The sequence below is a fragment of the Uloborus diversus genome, chromosome 10 (assembly GCF_026930045.1).
Source record: "Uloborus diversus isolate 005 chromosome 10, Udiv.v.3.1, whole genome shotgun sequence".
NCBI lineage: Eukaryota > Metazoa > Arthropoda > Arachnida > Araneae > Uloboridae > Uloborus > Uloborus diversus.
This window is the reverse complement of record NC_072740.1, coordinates 78,578,785-78,599,423: the sequence shown is the minus strand read 5'-3', so window position 1 is coordinate 78,599,423 and position 20,639 is coordinate 78,578,785. Positions and strand designations below refer to the sequence as shown.

The 20,639-nt window shown below is 35.1% G+C and overlaps 1 protein-coding gene across 1 annotated transcript in view; it reads right to left on the bottom strand.

The window, feature by feature from the left end:
• The window catches only part of LOC129231061 (uncharacterized), a 77,716-nt gene that overhangs the window by 29,594 nt on the left and 27,483 nt on the right, over positions 1–20,639 (bottom strand). The window contains exon 3 of the mRNA XM_054865309.1: positions 802–884. Within this exon, the coding sequence (XP_054721284.1) occupies positions 802–884 (83 nt within the window). The remainder of the gene's footprint in view (positions 1–801; positions 885–20,639) is intronic.

Genomic DNA, 20,639 nt, shown 5'->3' with positions numbered 1-20,639 from the left:
CAAGATTCCAATGTGCTAAAGTTTGAAATTTAGTAAGAAACCTTTCAAATCATTAAAAATAATTTTAAGGGGGACTTCCATTTTTAAAATAAAAATCTGTAAATTAAGAGATTCTTTTAATAGATTTATAAAACCAGCAGAATTTCAATAAAGATCGGGAAACCGAGAGAAATGTTTGAAATCTGGGACTCTCCAAGAAAATCCAGTATAGTGGGCCTATATCTGTACATTTAAAGTAATACTACTAAAAACACTTTTTTGGCCAAATTTTCAAAAAATCTGGATTATAATCTTCCCCTCCTTTCTAAAGTTGATCAGTTTTGCTTTGAAAATAAGGGCGAAAGGGGGGGGGGGGGGGTTACATTCGGGATTTTATGGTATGCAGGTGAACATGATTTTTTACAAAGACAAAATTGATTGTATTTTAAATTGCTTTTGCAAGTTATATGAAAGATATTATATACAAACATAAAACTGAAATTACAAATCACATAAATAACTTTAAGTCAATCATAGATCTTAATCACAATGAATTGGGAAAGAAAAGCTTCAATGCAATATAATACTTTAGGCTTCCAATTTTTCAATTAGGTTTGCATATCTAGGCATCAAATCAAAATTTTTTGTCTCAAAATGAAACTAACGATTGCTTATTTCCAACACTTCTACAAGCTTTTTTGATAAAAAAGATGATGAATAAGCATGATAAGTGTCACTAAAACCATTTCAAAAAAAACCTTTCTCAGTAATTCATGAACTCTTTTAAAATAAAAATATCTCATTCAAACATAAATATAATACCTGTTTGTGTGTGCAAGCTTGTTCCTGTCATGTTTATTTGCACACCTTTATGAGCTTTTCCTTCATCAGCTTCATCATCATCACTAAAATAAAATAAAAAACAATAAGCCCAGATTAATGAAATTCAATTTTGATAAATAATAAGTTCAGAAGCATATAAAATGCAACATAGTAATAGTTCCAAGAGCTAATGTAATGTTTTGTTTGGTATGAGATTGTCCCAGTTTATGACTCATTGCTGAAACTTAAGGGGGAAAAATCAAAACATTAAAACTCATAATCATAACTAAAACATCCATTTTAAAAATCAGTTAAAGAACAATAACATGGTGATAGTAAAATTCAGGAAAAAAAGTTATAGACAATTCCCTGATATTCCTTAATTTAGCTCCAAAAAAATCCTCGATTCTACAATTGTGGCTATCCCGTATATCTGAAAGATAAAACCACATTATATAACATACCTGCTATTTTTGCAAGAAACACATGTAGCAGATTTTAGTCCGAAAAATAAGAGAAAAATATGTAGATTTTTAAATTAGGAAACAAGAGAGAAAATGGTAAGATTAACATTCAAAATACTTTAAGATGAAACTTTTTCTGGTAAATTTTGCTCGGTTCAATATTTAACTTTTGATGTGTCGATTGAAAACTTGCACTAAAAATGATTGGTATAGGGATTTGATTAAACATTTCCAAATTAATGTTTCAATGAAAATAAAATGAATTTTATTAACAAGCCCTTTAACAAAGCTTAAATAACATTCAAAAATGAAAAAAAAAAAAAAAAAAAATACAATTAAAACATGATGAAAAAATAATGAGCTCATCAACTGTATGATTTTTTTTAAATACAGCTTATTAAAATAGTATTAATGATTACAGACAGGACCGGCAGAATGTGAGTAAATTAAAAAAGAATGAAAAGGATTTGAGGTAATTTTTGCAATTTTTTTCGTTTTTTGTCGGGTTTGATCTCGAGGCTATGTTGTGTAGCAGTTTAAAAAAAAAAAAGAACTGTTGTGTCCAAATTTAAAGAAATTTTTTGGAGGATAACTTTAGGGGTTTGGTGACTTAGTGATTGAAAATTATAATTTTCCCTGATATTTTGAGAAATTTTGAAAATACTCTAATAATTTCCTGATACTTTCCAGAAATTAAAATTTCCATGAGAATTCCCTGATTTCTAGGCTGTGTTATCACCCAGAATAAATAATTTTTGGTTTAAAAAATAGCTTCTAAAGAGTTATTCACAAGTTATACTTAACATGGAATACTGAATCAACAGAGGAACAATTAATTGCTGAGGTGCGATGAGTATTAAAAAAAAAAGAAAAAAAATTAAATTAAAAAAGCCAGCAAATATTAAAATTGAAAACAAATATGAAATCAAGCACTCAGGCTTCAGATATAGAATTTGGAGTTTAAAAACGAAACAACTTAAAAGTTCAAGAGCTCTCTCCTCATCCCTTGAGGAAGCAGAGGAATTACTTCATCATTCATAAAAAAAGTTTGATATTCTAGGGCCCCTACATTTAGTCAGATGAACTATAGGCCATTTTGGATCAAGAGAGGGTTACAATGGTTAAGCATGTTATAACATTTTGTTGTTTCATGTAGGCAAAATGAATTTGCTTCCCCTTGAAACAGAAAATGAGATAAAAAAATAATGATTTTATATCAAGGCTCTAGCAATATATGACAACTTGTAGGAAGAAAAATAAAATTAACAACTTAAAAGCAAAAAGAAAACAAGTATAAGATGTGGGAGAAATGTTTAAAAACAAAGCTTTTTAACTTATAATGAATCAAGGAATGCTCCAACACCCTGCATTATTTGAAAAGTTGTAAAAATTGAGAACACTTTCAATTTATCAATATAGTTTTTACTTTCGATATAATATTTCCTTTTGAAAAAAAAATTGATCCTTCATTTTCTATATATCATTTAAAAAGTAAATGTAAATTCAACATGTTTTCAAAGAGTTCTATGAAGTTTATGAGAATAATAAAAAAAATGCTTCCAGAAACACCAAATTAAACAAAAGGCCAACCGCATTTAAAGGAAATAAGGTAACTTTTAAAAATACTTCTGCAATATTAGGTCAAGACCAAATGACGGTTTTGATGCCCAAAATGGCGACTACATAGGCTCATAATTACAGTGGACTCTCTTTATTCTAAACACTCATGGAACTGACCAAAAGTGTTGATTATGGGGGTGTTAATTATATAGGAAGATCGGAAATGCATACATATGTATTCTATTGTGTTAATGAACTATGTTCAGTACTTTGTCAAGTGAGCTATACCAGTTATTGAGATAGAGGTGCTGAATTTTGGATTGACGGCTAGTGCAATATCTGATTAAACTCAGCTGTAGGATGTAAACTCTTGCATTTCTTCCCTTCTTAATTTAAAACATTTCACGTTACAAACAACTATAAAACATTGCAATACAGTTACCTCTAAAAAAGTATGTAATACCTCTAAAAAAAGAATAATTTTAATATGTTTTTGCATTGTGTATTCTCATGCGAGGTACTTGTTATCATCCAGTTGTTAAAGTGAAATAGTTTCCAGGTTATTCTCAAACACATATTGCTTATAAATAATTTTACTTTAAAGGTCTTGAAGATTGGATTCTTGAAATATGCAGTTCAGTGGCAGAAACTTCAGACTCATATTGCTCAAGTGAATGAGTTTATGAAATGCAGCACTATCCCCAAATCTCATCTTTCTTCTTCATCTTTTCATTTTCTTAATGTTCTTCAATCATTGAGATAAAATTGAGAAGGTATTTCAGGTTTTACAATCTGAGTCATAAGAATTCCCGAGTACCTATTGTGAACATGTTCAGTACATAGAGGTAATAACTAAACAGGGTTAAAAGCAGGGGTGTTCCTATTATAGGGTGTTTAGTAGGTTGGTTCAAAAATACATGTAAAAAAAAAAATTCTCCTAGATACCAGGACACCCCTCAATATTTTTAGACTTGTGGACAAGACTGGGCGATATACCGATATATTGTCATATATCGATATATATATCTATTATCGTGGTAACAATACTTAGATTTCTATCTGTCCGATGTATCATGTGAAACGGAACTAACGGCATAATTACAAAGAAATTGAAATACTAACTCTAAAATACATAATCTTTGATAATTCTGTGTGATGGGTGAGTGTTTGAAATTTCAAGAAATTATCTGCATTCTTCAATCAGTAATTTAATATTTAATTACAGTAAAAAGGAAAATTAACAGGGCCGCCAAAGGTCAAGGTGGTCCATTGTCAGTTTGGTCTCCGGATCCCATTCCCCTATAAAGTTTTCAAAAGCGGGGCCCTTCTAAGGACCGTACCCGTAATTTCTGACAAGGCTGATATGGCCTCTTGTGGGCCCTGAAAAGTGAATGCATGTTGGTTAAAAAAGCATCTTAATGCAACAATTAAAAATTAACCAATTGAAGTATCAACACAATACATAATTCTAATTAAATGTAAACAGTGGCGTAGCTACAGCGGTCCCTCAACTTGCCGCCCTTTCGTTGTGAAATAGCTTATGCACAAAACTCTCAAATGTGTTTAAATTCAAACTAGCAATTTAATTGAAGAAAAAATAAGACCTTATTATTCTCTATATGCTTTCAAAAGAAAAAAGCGGGGGGGGGGGATAAGGGCCCACATTTGGAGAAAATTGCTAAATTTAAGTCAAAACCGCAATTTTAGTAAAGTTTTTAGAAAGGGTTGGTTTTGTGTGTGTGGGTTTGCTCCAGATGTTTTTTCAAAATCAGTCTCTTTTAGTGTTTCTTTGCTGACGTTAGGGGATCGGTAGGCAACGAAAGGAAATTCCACGAAATTTTAAAATGTAGCTTTTAGCTTAGCCTACTTAGAAGAAGTCAAGGGAATCGGGAATGGTCGGATACTCAATGCAAAAATTTTAAGCTCCTAAATATGCAATTTTTAGGCTATCTTCGGCAACACAATTTCACGCGTATTCTAACGCAGTTGTAGGAGTTAGGGGAAAGAAGGGCGCTGAGGTTTCTTACTGAAATGTTTTTTAAAATTGAAATCAATTTTAAGGGCATCTTTGGTGGTTTGGAAGAAAGGGGAAGGTTCGGGTTCTTTCTTTGGAAATTTATCGGCACCGAAGTCTCAAAAACTTAATTCCAGGCTGTCTTTGGTGACTTTGAGAGGGTTCCCTATGGCTTAAAAAATGTTGTGAAGCCCCAAGCGGTTCTCTCCTGAAAAATTTACGTAATTAACGTTCGACTTTGGGCTTTGTTTAATAATGTTAGGAGGAAGAGGGGTCAGAGGGAGATTTCCCTCTAAAAATCATTCTTAAAGCTGAATTTCATTTTAGACTATCAGTTAGAAGGAAGGGTTAGCAAACCCTCGGACTCACGCAAAGAAAGAAAATTTTGGGCTATTTTTGAGGATGTAAGGAAAAGGGGTGAAGAGAAATTTTAAAAAAGCAGTTTTAATCTTAGGAAACATAAGTTGAGAGGGGGAGGTCGACTAAGATATCTTTCTCGGAAAAATTCCAAAATTGAGGTCCTAAAAACATATTTTAGGCTACATTTGATCACTTTAGGAGATCAAGGACAATCAGGATTCAAATGCTGTTTTCACAAATTGATATTGAAGTTTTGAAGCTCTAAAAACGTACTTTTTAGCTAGAAGTTGAGACTTTAGAAGAGAAGGTGGGAGTTTTCTCCGGGAAAGTTTTCAGAATTGAAGACCTAAATATATGCTTTTTGTCTGTGTTTGCTATGTTAGAGGAAACGGTAGGGCTAGGGGCTTGGCCCAGAAATTTTCCAACATTAAGGTCTAAAAACGTATTTCGAAACGTATTTGGTAGGAAAAGGGATAAGATATTAAAGCGCTCTCCCGCCTAAAAACATTTTTGCACTGTTAGACTACAGATTCAGAGTGGGAGAGGTTCCCAACTGGAATTACATATTTGAAACTGAGTACTTTAAAATGCATTTTAGACTATGTTTGGATAAGTTGAGGGTCCAACTCAAATGTTGAAAAATGAAATTTGCTTACCTTCCATAAAGAATAGATTAACATGTGATCTAAAATTGAGGGATAGATTATCTACTCGAAAAAGCAAGAAAACGGAAATCTCTTATACTTCGTTTGAAGAAGAGAACTTTTGTAAAGAGTGGGAAATCAAAGCAAACTCTGAAACATGTAAAGAGTGACGAGCAATAAATTGTTTCGTGTAACATTTAACACCAGGGTGCAACGTAGATCTACCTCCTCGTGGTGCACCCTGGGCAACCCTTTTGCGGCAAAATGATCTACAACTCCGGCACGAGTATTCCCAAACGCGGATCTTTAACAATTATACAATGGAATGCAGGAGGCATGTCTCAGGCAAAAAGACAGGAAATTCTCCACACTTTAAACACCTTTGATGTTGACATTTTTGCTATCATGGAGGCCAATCTTATTAATGAAAGCTCCAAGTATTATCCTTTTAAGGGTTATGTGACCTATATTCTACCCAAGTCTAGGCAAATTGCAAGTGGCCTTTTGATTGGTGTTAGATCTAACCTCACGGTGGATTTTAAAGTCTTTAAAGAGATGGGTTCCGGACGAGACAAAAGTGAAATCGCTACCCTTCATGTCTGGAAATTTGGCAAACACTTTAAGATCTTTCCTGCCTTCCTCAATGTAACCAGAAGATCTATTTTGATAGGTGATTTTAATGCTCATTCCACCCTTTGGGGATATGCTGACAGAAATCGAACCGGTGAGGCGGTTGAAGACCTACTAAATTCAACTACTTTCAATTTGGTCTATGACAAAAAAGACCCTCACACATACCTGCACTACAATGGCACAGGCACCTCACCAGACCTACTTTTAGTGTCTGCTGATATTAACCATATTAACCATCTGTGTAGCCGAAAGGTGCTAGATGATCATGGATCCGGACATCGATAGATACTGGCCACAATTGATTTCCCAGTTATGCACAACTACAGACCAAACTCAAAGATCTTCTGGAACTTCCGAAGAGCAAATTTGAATCTTTTGGATACGGAACTGGAGCCAAACGAAGTTGATTTCAATCAAAATATTGAACTTTTATGTAGATTTATTTGTGAAAAATATACTTGGTGTGCTAAGAAATGCATCCCTAAAGGTAAGGTAAAGAACTACAGATGTTTCTGGTCAGATAACCTTAGAGAAATTAAATCCAAACGTGGTAGACTCCGGCGAAAAGCTGAAATAACCGGTGGTCTTTCTGACGTACAGAACTGGAGAAAACAGTCTGCTCTTTTCAAAAAATCTATTTTGCAGGAGAAGCGTACCACCTTCAATGACTTTCTCTCGGGTTTGGATTTTTGCAAGAATGGAAAAAAGGCTTATAAACTTGTCTTCAGCCTCAACAACTGTGGAGCTTCCAACACAAGTACTAGAGAGGCTTTCTGGGTCGAGGACAGGATAATCAATTCTTTTGTCCAACACTTTTCAAGCCTTCAACAGGAAAGTAATTACGGGAGACAGCTCTCAAGAACTCTTACTAAAAATCTTAAGATCAAGATGAAAGAAGAAGGTACTCTACCTACCATCTCGGATATTTTTAATGCTCCTTTGGGTCTAGCTGAACTGTTTTCGGCACTGAAGTGTTCGAAACCACGAAAATCTCCAGGTGAAGATAACATTTTTGCAGAATTTCTCCTGCACTTGGGACCTTGTGCCAGTGAAACCATCTTAAAGGTATTCAATTTAATCTGGCATTCGGGAAATTTTCCCTCTCAATGGTGTAAATCCACTATCATCCCGATACATAAAAACGACTTAGATCCAAGTATAGTGACAAACTACAGACCTATTCCCCTGACAAGCATTCTCTGCAAGACCATGGAGAGAATTATCCTGTGTAGACTGAACTGGTATTTGGAAACCAACGGGATCTTGGAAGAAGAACAGGCTGGCTTCAGGAAGTTTAGGTCAACCAACCAGCAAGTTTCATTGCTTAGTCAGAAAATAAAAGATGCTTTGGATAAAAGACAGATTCTCTCTGCGGTCTTCATTGACCTAAAGTCTGCTGGAGAGAGAACCTCCTTGCGAAATTGTCTGACATCGGAATACGTTCCAATATGCTCAGATGGTTCGATAGTTTAATGAAAACTCAATTATGTAGAGCACGATACAACTATTCCTTGTCGAGATACAGAGCTCTTAAGACCAGCTTACCGCAGGGTGCAGTCTACAGCTGCATACTTTTTAACATATACATCAATGATTTAATCAGTGAATTGAAAGATTGACGGATTGCAATGCCTGTTTTATGCTGATGACCTTGTCATTTGGTCTACAGCCCCTAAGAACAAAGCCAAAGTCACCATAGAAGGGATTTTAGGAAAGGCTTTGTTAGTTCTTGGAAGATGGACAGATTCGAATAATATGAAGGTAAATCTTGATAAGACTTTTGTTGAGTCTTTCATTGACGCATCAACCTTTTTACCCTCAAATTTTCTACAAAGGGTGTCAGATACCACTGACTGAAAACTTTAAATACCTGGGCGTCAGTTTTGATAGAAAACTTACATGGGGGTCCCATGTGGAGGACATCACCCAACGTGTCATAAAAAGACTTAATCTCCTAAAAATATTAGCGGGTTCTAAATGGGGTTGTTCAAGAGACACGCTAAATTTTACATACAAAACTATATTCTACCCATCCTTACTTACTGCTGTGAGCCGCTGATCACAGGATCAGAGCAAGTCCTTCAACAGTGTGAGACTTTTCAAAATCAGGCTCTACAACTGATTACCGGAGCAGTGAAGACAACACCCATTGACTGCATGTTACTCAGCACTGATAATAGACCTCTAAAGATGATCTTTGAAGAAAGAGTTGTTCTCCTATGGGAAAGAATACTTAGAATCCCTGGGTGTCTGTCCCTGTGGAACCAGGACTCTCTGGTTGGCGGGAGAAACTTAAAACCACAAAAAGGTTTTCTCCAGGGAGTAGCTGATATTTCTTCTAAACTAGATTTAAAATATGACACTGAACAATTTCCTCCCTCCATAAACCCTATTTCTGAAAAAGGTTTCTCCATTCGCCTTAATTTGATTAAGAATGTATTCAAAGCGGAGACAAATGATGTAGTTAAGAGCTCTTGCTCTCGAAACAATAGAATCCTGTTACCCCAGAAAGAAATGGTTGAGAATTTATACTGACGGCTCTAAAGTGAATGGATGTGTTAATACTGGTGCTGGTATTTAATGTGAACTTTTTTCCTTTTACACCCCCATTGGCAACCATAGATCAGCTTTCGATGGCGAGATTGTTGCCATTTGCCAGGCCCTGTCACAGCTCCAGCCACATTTAGACTTTTTCAAAAGCAGTTGTATTAACGGACCCAAAGGCTGCACTCCAAGCTATCGATACACCTAGCCACTCCCGAACTTTAACCACCGATAATTCTTTGAAGCTCCTTAACCGGCTTGCCAGAAATAATAAGACAGTTGTTCTTCAGTGGATTCCAGCCCACTGTGGAATCCAAGGTAATGAGATGGCCGATTTTTTGGCCAAAAAGGGAGCATCGGATCTTCAGAGAACCAATCCTAAGCTTCCATTTAGTAACATCAAAAGCTTAATAAAGGAAATATTTAAAGACACTTTTCACGAAGAACTCAAAAATTGCAACAGCAATAAACCATGGTTTGAGCTGATTCTGAATGTGCCTAATTGGCCTAGGATGAAATCTGTCACCATGTTTCGTTTATTATCTGGCCATGATTGCCTACGAAAACATCTCTGTCGTATCAACGTGGTTCCTGACCCTTTCAGCACTTTGTGTGATCTCCACGAAGTAATGGACATGCCTCATTTGTCCAGATGTCCTGCTCTCCCTCGGACATCCATCTGGGAACGCTATTGGATTGCTCGTTTTCATTTATAGTTTTGTTGTTATCCTTTTGATATTCAACTGTCTTTAAATGTGCCATTGGAAAAAAAAACATTTAACACCTCTCCCCCCTTTTTTTCCTTACTCTTGTCACCATTTTCCTGAAGTAAAAAAAAGGGGAAAATTTTGTTTCTCGCGAGCAGACTTTCAAGAAACTCTACACTTAAAATCCTGTATTAGCTTTTTCTTATAACAAAAATCGGAAAAGTTCATTGTTTTTGTCTTCCTGAAGTTAACTTCTACAGTCTAAACAACAGATTTTTTAAAAAAATACTATGCACTTTTCATATTGCACTCAAAAAGGCAAAATAACTTTACTGGGTCAGAATGGAATATTTAAGTATTGTTCCTTTAGTTTTCAATTATTCCAATAAAATGACACCGCAAACGAAAAAAAGAGAGGCTCAAGTCAGGTAGAGAATTTCTTATTATTATCGAGCTTTCAATTATAAATTTGAGTGTTGAAACAGGCATATTTTTCTGGGAAAGTTTGGTTTAAAATGACTTGAGCCGCACTTTTCTTCGTTAGTGGTGTCGCTTTCTTGGAATAATTGAAAACTATAGGAATACTTAAATTGTCCATTATGTCCCAGAAAAGTTATTTTGTCCTTTTGAGTGCTTTAAGAAGATATTTTCTTGCTTGCAGTAATAGATTAAAACCATAATTTCCTTATTTACAAAATACATTTAATTCTTCCACATCAAAACAGCCAATTTGCCGCCCCTAGAAAAGTGCCGCCCGGGGCGGACCCCCCCCCCCTTAGCTACGCCACTGAATGTAAGCCATTGATATTAAGCTCAATAAAAGGTTTGCGAAAAATAATGAAAAGAAATATTTGTATTTAAAAAAAAAATGAAAAAAGAAAAAAACCTAATGAGACTACTTTTGTCATATATTTATCTGACTAGCGGGAGCACAACTCATCCCTTTCAGACTGCATAAGCTGAATGAATACAACTTATAAGTCCCGAATTAAGAGGGAAAATATTGACTTCGTTTATAACACACGGCACCACTTGAAATGAAAGTCAAGTACATTTATCAATTTTAAATCGTTATCGCTGGCAACGGAACAGGGCAGATGGAACGAAATTGAAACTGAAACTTCCGATATCCCTGTTGTCACCAGACAGTTTCTATGCATGTGCAGACATAGTGTTTTTTGTGTAAGTTCTACGCATAAACAAAATTGGAGTTGAAATGATTATACGAATGCAAATTCTAGCTTGCATGAACATAGGTTTCTTTGTGAAAGATCCACGCATTTACGTACTTGGGGGTTTTTTCGAGTTTTGAAACATAGGTTGCGGAATTGGGGTAGCATATATTAGGATTTCCGGTTCTCTGCAAAACATCGATTGTCGTAGGAAACCAAGAATAAACTTGCATTTCTGAACTTGTATGGTTTTTGCAAATTATGTAAAGGAAGAAAATTTCAATGTGCAGATGATTTAAGTATGGATGTTCATCCCCCCTCGAAAGTTTACATGGGCACCTTCCTCCCCCCAACAAAAAATGTTATTTCCCAATATGAGGTCTGTTTCACAAAGACTTGAAAATTTTCAAGTACTCTTTGTGAAATTTCAACAATTTTGTCAGTCAATTTTGTTTTAGATTTTGAACTCTGATTTCTTTATATTTCCAGACAAAAAAATCTCATCTTAAGGTAATGAACAGGCCCGGATCTGAGCGTCCGCAGACTCCGCAGTGCGGGGGCCTAACGGTCCCAGAAATTTAAACAAGAAATTGAAAAAACTAGCGCTAAGATTTATTAACATTGCAAATATACACTGCTTTCCCCTGGGAAGGAAGGCTACATATTTTGTTGCAGGGGACCCAAAATTTATAGATCCGGGCCTGTACTTGAACCACTCGAGTTTGTCAGTGTTTTACTTTCATGTAGAATATTTGTTCTTCCAATGATTGCCAGATATTTTAAGAATGTTTATTAAATGTTTGGCATTGATCATTATGCTGAAATTATTCTACACGTCATAAATGCCATAAGATTTTGTTTTGGAAATTCTTTACGTGCAAAGAGATTTTGATCATACAATGTTCAGAAAAAATGCTCTGTACAGCAGAAGGGAATGCCTTCTACTAGGTGAAAGAAAAAAAAGACTGAGAAAGATAAAATCCAAACCCATTTCAGTCAAATTAGGTAAAAACAAAGAAGAGCAGGGGGGAAACAATTGCTTAAGAAATCCAAGTGTTTGTAAGAATAATTTGGTTTACTACAAAAAAAAAATTAAATGCATAAAAATAAACCTAATAAAAATGAAATTTTTGAAAAAGACTTACTTTTTGCTTTTCATTATTTACAAAAGAGAAAAAAAAAAAAAAAACTGGTCCGTGTTGCAAGCAAATACTGAACGGCTTGTTATGGCATTCAAATACAGTAGCTTCAGTTTTGTGTGGTATCTTCAGTTTGGAAAATCCACAGCAGAAATGAGGCAAAAAACATTTATAGAAGTGGTGATTATCTTCACAGTGGCAATTAAATGTTTTTCTTAAGTACATCACCAAGAGTTCAACAAGCAAGGTGCTACTACAGTGAAACACTGTTTATACATTTCTCTGTGTTATACAGTAGGCGCCGCTTAATGTGATCACGGTTAATGTTATCATTTGCTTAATGTTATCAGAATCACGAAGTCCCGGAACACTTGTATGTTAACACACGTTAGCTAAGTCGGATATTGTAATCAGCGTCTTCGTTTATTGTTATCACTTTTTCATAAACTTTCGATTTTTTCCCCGTTTTTGTTCCTCAATTAACAGAAATACATAGGCAAACCCTGACGAGACAAACTTTCGGTGTAGCGTTTTGTGGGTTTCAATAGCAGTTCACAATTTTTCTACGAATGAAGCTACAGAAAGTTCGCTCCCAGTGACCACAGACTCCCCCTAAGAAAACTTTCTTTTGCACCTAAAAAAATTCAGTCGCTGGACATGTTGCAGGCATTGATGTAGGACCTCCATTGTTGCCATTACTTTGTAAACTGTTAAAGATTTGTGACGAGATTGAAAACAAAGCGAAGTTAAATTAAAATTTAATCAACAAGCAAAACCATGCTGGAAAGGAGAGAAAAGCTGAATGTGCTTTGAAACTGGTTTACGAATGTCAGGGAAAACGGTCATATTTTACTTCACCTATTACTATGTGATTAAAAAATTACATAATTTAACTTTAACTTTTTATAATTCAGATATTTCCATTCTGTTAATTTAATTAATTTATAATTTAAAACTGCCTTTAGTTGAGTCATTGTGATTTTAATTTGAGGTTGCCAAAATAAATGCACCTTAATTGGAAAAAAATCATTTTGTGTCTCCTGGATTCTTTTTGGTTATTGTTATCAAATTATATTTCTCCCAAAGTGATCACATTAAGCGGCGCCTACTGTACATTTTTATCAATTATACATTTTATAAATTGGTCCCTAAAGATTCTAATGCGCATTAACGTATACCTATTATACACTTTTTCATTTATACGCTTTTTTCATACAGTCCCTTCAAATACGGATAAATGGTGCTTCACTGTATATCTCAAAAAGTGAAGATAAAAGTTAATAAGAAACAAAATTTTACAACAGGTTACATTTCTTCAAACCATTTTTAATTTCATCCAAAATAGTTTATTTTGGTTTATCACAGATTTTGCTAAATTTTATGTTCAGCTGGTTGAGCAACCACTTGAGCATACAATCTAAGAAATAGCTAACTCTTAAGCCATGTAAGCTAATTTCAACACTTTCAAAATGAGACAACTGAAGATGAAATCATCATTGCATAGAGCTTTAAATTTGTTAAAGGGCTTTGTCAAACTTTTTTTAAACTTTTTTAAATGCCTGCTGCAAGATTTTTAATACTTTCCACCAAGCTTTCTTTATTATTTGACAGTGTTGAAACTGCAGATGAAAACACAAAGACCATTTTCTAAAAATTAAGAATTTTTCAAGCCCATGGCTCTTCTAGTTTAATTTTCTCATTTCCATGGAAATACTTTGCATTTTGACAGTTTATGACTGTTATCAATATCAGGCAATATGAGGTTTGTTGATGTGTGGAGATTGTGTAAGCTAGATTGGATTGCAAGGGATAGCCTGCATCTGAGCTCTACAGGGGTCAAAATGGCTAGTGGTTTGATTTTAGGGACTTCAGGATCAAACAGCTAAGTTTGAATGGGGGCATGGTTCAAGGATCAGGTATCAAGAGGGTGTCAATTATTTGGGTATCTTAAAAATAGAAATAGGGTGTCGAATAAGAGTAGTAATTTCGTCAATTGTGATTTAAGAAATCTCAGGGTGTTAAATAAAAGCAATTTGGTCATCAAGGGCACCCAAATAGGGGGAAAAGTGGGGGCTTATGCTCCCCCCCCCCAGAAATGAGAAATTTCTTACTTTTAGTACCGTAATTTCGGGTAGATAAGCTGCCCTATCGTATACGCTGCACATGCAATAATTTACTAACTAAAAACAAAAGTTCATCGGATAAGCCGCCCCATCGTATACGCCACAGAAGAGCGTATCAAAATATGGTGCCCGACCCCCTCTATATATATATCTCTCTATATACAGTGAAACCCCTCCTAACGGACACCCCTCTTATGCGGACAATTTTTAATTTCCCAGTTCCAATGCAAATAACATTATTAAACCCCTGTCCTGCGGACACCTCTATATTGCGGACAAAAAAATTTGTCCCGTTAGTGTCCACATTAGAGGGATTTTACTGTATATACATATCTACTGATGCGATCATTTATTACAGTTAGAACAAAACTGTAACAAGCAACTGCACTTGTTGACAGATAGAAATGGAATAAACTTTGTGTAAAAAAAAAAGGTCAGAAAATGCTATGGTTACACAAAAAACTAGCGTTGCCAGATGACATCTACATTTGGTTAGATGAGAAGTTTTCAAATCATTGTGTTATACTTAGCAGTTCATCAAAAAAATTGCCCTTACCCTTTACCCTTTATCAATTGATTCTTTTTTTTAAATTTATCATCATTGAGACATTTTAAAACATTACTCAGACTATAGGGACTCTAACTCAGACAAGCTCGCTATTCCTCCACTTTTCAGCCTTGTGGAAACGTATGTTACCATCACGAATCTGGCAACACTGGAAAGAACAACAACAGCGAACAGCGGTAAAATCAGCGCTAACTAACGCAGGTTTAAGGGTGTGAGAAATTAAATTTAATGAAAAACCTGTTTCATGGTGCAATTTGAGAGCTCTACTAGCATTTTTTAATGAATTTTAACATTGCCGATCGATTGGGCGAACATGAAAAGCACTAAGAAAGAAGGGTGGGGGAAAAATTTCTTCAGATGCGCCGCCATGGCAGATACGCCGCAGATGTTAAATTTCAACTTTAAAACACGTATAAGCTGCGGCTTATCTACCTGACATTACGGTACTATTTTCTTTGGAAAAATGTTAAAAAATTTTTTATCCAGTCATTATTGAACAAGTAATTAAGCATGTCAGATTTTAATATCTCTAATCTGTACTAAAATCAGTTTCCATGAGGAAAATATTCTGCTAAACCATGAGGAAAATGTCTGAGACCCCCCCATTAAAATTTTGCATATGTGCGCCCATGTTGGCCATGCTTAAGGTTTTCTACACCAATGCTTGCAGTATTAGGAACAAGATGGAAGAATTGAAAAGCATAATTATAGACGAGAAGTTGGATGTTATTGGAATTACCAAGACATGAACTGTCGAAAATGATGCAGATTTTTATGTACAGTAGAGCGCCGATTATCCGAACACGTCGGGACCGACCCTAGTTCGGATAAGCAAAAGTTCGGATAATTGGACAGACAATTTAAAGGATATCCCTATCTATACAAAAACCTTCACACTTTATCCAGGCTTAGGACTGGCAACACTGTTAGTGCTGGCGTGTTTAAAAATGTTTTTTTTTTTGTCTTTTTTTCATTTTTTAAACTTTTTTTTGTCTTTTTTTCATTTTTTAAACTTTTTTTTGTCTTTTTTTCGTTTTTTAAACTTTTTTTTGTCTTTTTTTTTTAAAAGATTATAATTTAAGTAAAAAAGCTTTTGATTTTTTCTTGCTTCAAAGAAGACATTCTTTTCAATGCTGCCATATCTCTAATGCTTCTTAAATGCATTGCTTGAATAGGATCAGCGTCTTTCTGCCTTTCGAGCCATTTCATAGCTTTTTCCAAGCATTCAAAGGCTTCGCTATGTGATGGACCTGGGTCATTTTCAGAGCATTCATTTTCAATTTCATTTTTATTTTCTTCATTTTCGCCTTCAATCTCAGCCACAATCTCATTGTCATTTAAAATCTGATATCCAGGGTCTTGCATGTCACAATTTAGCCACTCATTAATTTCTTTTTCCTCATAATTTAGGATTCTTCCCATCTCTTTTATAGTTTTACACTCCTCATTTTCCTTATCAGATGCTTCTGCTCCAGTATCAATTTTTTCCCTGTTTAAAATTTTATTCCAGGCATTTTTTAACGTTGATGATTTTACAAGCTTCCAGGAATCGGCAGCCATAATGCAACAATCTTTTAAATTAATGTTTTTGGCATTCTGGGAATCAGGCTCTTCAGTGTCTTCTGATAGAAGCATCTTTCTCAACATTTGCTTTCTATAAAAGCGCTTAAATGTCTCTATTACACTCTGATCCATGGGTTGCATCAGTGATGTAACATTAGGTGGCAAAAACTTTACTCGGAACTTCCCATTTTCCCGTTCAAGGGTATCTGCACACGGATGTGAAGGTGCATTATCAAGAAGTAGGAGTACTCTGCCCTCTTTCTTCATATCTTCTTGATGTGTCTTAACTTTAGGAATGAATGTGTGATCATGCCAATCAATGAAACCTTCTGATGTCATCCAAGCCTTCCTTTGAGAAGTGTAAATTACTGGCAGATTTTTCCAATTATTAAAACATCGAGGCTTCTTTGAATGTCCTATCACGAACAATGGTATTCGATGGTTACCGGTTGCATTTGCGCAATTAAGAACTGTGATTCTTTCTTTGTTTAATTTAGTTCCAGAAGCACTTTTTTCGAACCCAGATGCTAATGTTTTCGGGGTAAAGATGTCCAAAACAGGCCGGTCTCATCTGCATTGTAAATAAATTCTTCTTCGTATTTTTCTGATTTTACAAATTCAATAAATTCTTTTACGAATTTCGTAGCAGACTCTGTAGATGCAGATAATTTTTCACCATGCAATCCGATTTCGCGTATACCATGCCGTAGCTTAAAATTTCTAAGCCACCCAGAGCTTGCTTGAAATGTATTAGTATTTTCTCCATTCAACTTTTCGTTGAAAAATAGTGCCTTCTCACATAATAATGGTCCAGAAATGGGATGACCAGATGAGCGTTTCTGCAAAAACCACATGTGCAAAGCTTTATCTACTTTATCATCAAAGGATTTTTTCATCGATTTTCTATCTAAGCTTCCTTGCTCACTTTCAAGTCCCGTTAAATACTTCATAATTGATTCTTCATTCTTTTTTATATCTGATATTGTAGACTTTCCTACACCAAACTCCGCTGCTAATTTTGAAGCGGCTTCATTATTTTTCAGCCTCTTCAATATCTTTCCTTTGTCTCCTAGCGAAAGAACAACTCTTTTTCGCTTTCCAGACATCTTTTCACCTTCGTTGCAGAAAAAGAAATGAGCTAGATCGCTGGTGCAATCAACAACCGCTATCAAGAAACCTTTAGTAACAACCACTAACAACTCTATTAACAACAAGAATTAACAGCGGCTAGCAACCGATATCGACGATAACAAACTCTAAAAAAAGCAGAGCACATGATTCTGAGCAACTCACTTTGTCAATGTAGATACGTCACACAAACCAGTTTTTCCCCACGTGTCCACAGCGAGGGTGGGGGGGGGGGGGGAGAAGAATGCAAACAGGAATTTTGTGCTTTGACCTTGGTTTCTCAACCCCTTTCTTCAAACCTTTTGTGTTCTCTCTTCCCACTAACAAAACTCCCCAAAAATACCTTGCAGTTTCCGGATTAAAATTTGTATGCCAAGAAAGAAAAGAAAAAAGATAGATAACAGGGTGAAAAAAAGAGTACGTACGTAATTGAAAGCTTGGTTGGAAGGGACAGAAAAAAAAATTAGGTTTTGGATGAAAAATATGCCGTTCGCATAAAGTTCGGAAAAAAATTTTAAAAGGCGAAAAACACGGTTCGGATAATTGGAAGTTCGGTTAAAAAATTTTAAAAGGCGGAAAACACGGTTCGGATAATTGGAAATTCGGTTAATTGGAGTTCGGATAATCGGCGCTCTACTGTATAGCTAGGTTTTGTTTAGAGAAGATAGAGTATGAACAAGAGGTTGTAGGGTTTTATTTCATGTTAGAGACACTTTCACATGCAATAAATTGGTCAGAAAAGATAAATCTAAAAATATTGATCAAACCAGGAGCAAGATGAACAGATGTATCGCATTATTAGTGCATATCTAGTACGAGACCTGTCATCATGATGGGGGATTTCAATTTTCAGGGCACTGATTGAAATAATTTTTACCTTAGTAATGGCAGAGAAAAGTAGTTTTTGAAAGCAAATGGTGATTTTCTTAGATAAAGTTGCAACTCAGGGAACTCAACAGGATGTGATTTTCTATCTAGTTTTCTCTGATGAAGGAAGTTCTGTTCAGGGGCTGTGTGTAGGGGATTATATTGGAGATAGTGATCACAATAATATTAGTTTCTGGGTTTGATATGCACAAAGATGGAAATTTTAGGTTTGCGCCCAATTTCAGAAATACTGATTTTATTGCACGTAGGCAGAGCTTGGAAGAGGTACCTTCGTCAGGAATAGAAAATAGCGACTTAGATCTGCAGTGGACGGAAATAAAGGAAACACTAGAAAAAACTATTTGGGATTAAGTTTTCTTAATCAGAAAAGGTGTTAATACTAAGATCTGGTCTGTGTGGTTCTCCAAGGAGATTAAATATTCAAATACGGCCAATGTTCTAAATAACTTTTTTACCACTGTTTTTAACAATAACTGTATCCCAACAGTTGACACCAGCAAGATACAAGCTATTGTATAGCGTGATGACCATATGTTTTCTAGGAATGACGTTTTACTTCATTTGAAAAAAATTAAAGAGACTAAGGCTCCGAGACAAGATAATATTTATACAAAAATTATAGTTGAATGTGCAGAGGAATTTGTGGATTTCAATGCTTCATGCAACTCAGGGGACTGCCAGAGGGGCCCAGTGCCCAGGGGCACTGCCAGAGAACTGGAAGCTGGCTAACATAACGCCACTGTTCAAGAAAGGGTCAAAAAGTAATGCACGGAATCATACACTCTGGTTTCAGTGGCTTGTAAAATTTTTGAAACTTTGATCAAAATCAAGATTATGAATTTCTAGGAGACTAATAGACAGTTGACTAGTTCACAGTAAGGTTTCAAGAAAGGTAAATTGTATGCTACTATTTTATTGCATTTCTATGACAAGGTGGGTCTAGAGGCTTTTTTTTTTAGTTATTCTTTGTTATTTCTTTGTTCATTAGTTAATTTGATTTGAATGATAGTATTGTCTTCTGTACCTGCCATTGGGGAATAAAAATGACAAGGTTACAAGGTGTCTGGCCAGAGGATATTTGGGTCCGTTAACGGACCCTTTACAAAAATCAGATCAACCAAAACAAACCTTTCACAAAATCCCGATCAACCAAAACAGACCCTTCACAAAATTCTGATAAACAAGAATGGATCTTTCACAAATTGTTTATTGAAAGAGCAAGTCTGAAAGAAAAATAACGCATATTTCGGTGTATAAAACTGATAATTTTTGGAACCACCACTTTTAAAGTCAAATTAGAGGGATCAGCTTATACAAAATCTGCTAATTTTGAAAGGAAAAAAAAATCGGCACTCTTCTGATGCTCCTGCAAGCGATAAGTAATTGCTACTGCCAAATAAATATAATGCTTGTTTCTTGGAAAGAAATTGACAGCTGAAAATAAGTTTGGTTTTAAATAATTCTGTTTTTTTTTAATCACATCTAATTAGCAGCAGTGTTGTTGTAAACTTTTCTGAAAATGCATTGGTAAGCACTTCTCCCCCAGCTCATGATTTAATAAACAACAATAATAATATACAGTATTGTGGTAATTATTTGGGAAATGATTTTTTTTTTTCAAAAAAATCAGTTTTATTCAAGTTTTTCATGAATACATTTGAAACTAATAATTAATATGACATCCTTGAGACTTAACATCACAGACACGTTTTGGCATAGAATGTACTAGACTGGCACATATAGTTTTAATTTCAACGTCATTATACCATATGTCAAAAACAGAAGAAATTAACTTTTCCATCGTAGTTCTGTCAAATTTATAAAGACGCTTTTTAGCGATAGTCCACAAATTTTCAATTCGATTTAAGTCCGGAGAGTTTCCAGGCTAACCCAGTACAGTAAGTTTGTTTTTAGAGCAGGAATTAGTGGATGTTATTTTGAATATTTTCAATGCTTCTTATAACTCGGGGACGGTGCCAGAGGACTGGAACCTGGCTAACATAACACCACTCTTCAAAAAGGGGTCTAAAGGTATTGCTGGGAATTATAGACCTGTAAGTTTGACTTCGGTGATTTGTAAGATTTTCGAAACATTGATCAAAATTAAGATCATGAAGTTCTTAGAGACTAATAGTCTGTTGACTAGTTTGCAGTATGGTTTCAGGAAAGGTAAATCCTGTACTACTAATTTATTGCATTTCTACGACAAGACAACCTCAGCGTTAGATAACAAATGTGTGGATGTTGTTTATATTGATTTTCAAAAAGCTTTTGACAAGGTACCGCATGTTGCTCTTCTCAGCAAGTTAGCTGACATTGGAATAGGAGGAA